This window comes from Austrofundulus limnaeus, unplaced genomic scaffold (assembly GCF_001266775.1).
Source record: "Austrofundulus limnaeus strain Quisiro unplaced genomic scaffold, Austrofundulus_limnaeus-1.0 Scaffold1083, whole genome shotgun sequence".
In the NCBI taxonomy this organism is placed as follows: domain Eukaryota; kingdom Metazoa; phylum Chordata; class Actinopteri; order Cyprinodontiformes; family Rivulidae; genus Austrofundulus; species Austrofundulus limnaeus.
In genome coordinates, this window is record NW_013953485.1 from 28,449 (window position 1) to 29,922 (window position 1,474).

Here is a 1,474-nt window from a genome sequence, read left to right on the forward strand (position 1 = left end):
TTTAATTTAGTTATGATAGTTTAGTTATGATGTAAATAGAATAAAAATTAAACCAAGATTTATAGTACTTATCATTTTGATCCATACATTGGTAAGGGCTGACTGGGCCTCGTGCCACTTTATGTTCAATAAATTGGGCCCCGAGGTCAGAAAGGTTAAGAACCCCTGATTTAGACAATACAAAATGTTCTTCATCTTTATTTACTGACGTGGAAAACAGAACAGGCCCAGTTATTGAGTTTTATGTAAACAGACTTGGTCTTTATCAGGTTATAAAAACATTCAGCTTGATCTCAAATGTTCTTCTCCTAAATCCTGTGTGAAGGTGGGACTTTTACACAGTTTTACATTTTTTGCCTCATTTTGGTTTGATAAATAAAAGCATGATGTGTTTTTGTARATTTGAGGTTATATTAGTAGAGTTTACAGAGGGAGTCTGTTGGGATGAGGTTTTTCTGTGAACATTTGAGGTCACCTGGTGAAAAAGAAGTAACCTTCCTTCTRTGAAATATGTGTCTGTAGCAGTTTAGGGTGAGGAGATGAGCTGACGAATAACTGAAGAGGGCATTCTACACCCCATCAGAACAGGAAGGAAGACATCCATCCTTGAAGCTGTAGAAAAGACAGATTAAAATAATAACTCAGGGATTACCAGTATGACAGAATAGAGTTTCTTCATCTCCTCGCATGTCTTCATCAGAGKGTTGAGCTCAGCGTTGTACTTCTCTGTTGCTGCCTGGAAAACAGAGAAACGCAGAAAGTAGCTCTTCAGTTTGTTCAGCCTCACTCAGATCAACTTTAAACTGGGAGGATAACCTACAAATATTTTTTTTCATTAATTGTTCTGCTTTTCCTGAGCTTTCTGCTCTGCACACAAATCTAAACCAACAAAACTCAGTGTGTGTTCCTGATTTATARAGTGTGACAGCAGGCCTGGTCCACTGAAACATGACAGAAGCAGCCAGTGATACTTAAGTTTGTTTGAGTCTCCCTGCAGAAATTATTCAGAGCAGTTTTAAAGTTTTAACACTGATCTTCATGTCTCTGTTCACAGCCACAGACAGCAGTGCTGATGAGATAATGTAACTTCTGTCCAAACTCACACTAACTTCAACCTGTCGGCGAAAACAGCTGCAAGAAAACAGTTTTATTTTTCTATTCAGGGTCTGACATACACAACTTTCCTTCAAGATTAGAGAAAACAACAAGTCAGAATGGTCAAAATGAAATTTTTATCGCAATATAACCTTTCTAATGTTGTATAAGARAAAACATCTCACTTGTGATTCAGGTGATTTTTTATAGAACCGACCTGCCACTGGTGGAGTTTAGTCGACGTCCAGAAATGAGACAAAAACAGATTATTTGTTTCAATGTCACTGAGTTCTGAGTGGCTGCTTAATGAAAATCATTGGGCCTCATGCAAGAACCGTTGGTACGCACAGATTTGTTCTTAAGTTGTGCGTACGAGTGA

At 37.8% G+C, this 1,474-nt stretch overlaps 1 protein-coding gene across 1 annotated transcript in view; it reads right to left on the minus strand.

The window, feature by feature from the left end:
* LOC106534066 (formin-like protein 13) overlaps positions 1-1,474 on the minus strand; it is a gene marked incomplete at its 5' end in the record, with an annotated part of 107,239 nt that overhangs the window by 13,751 nt on the left and 92,014 nt on the right. Inside the window, 1 exon segment of the mRNA XM_014030576.1 lies at positions 653-736. Coding sequence (XP_013886030.1) covers positions 653-736 — 84 coding nt within the window.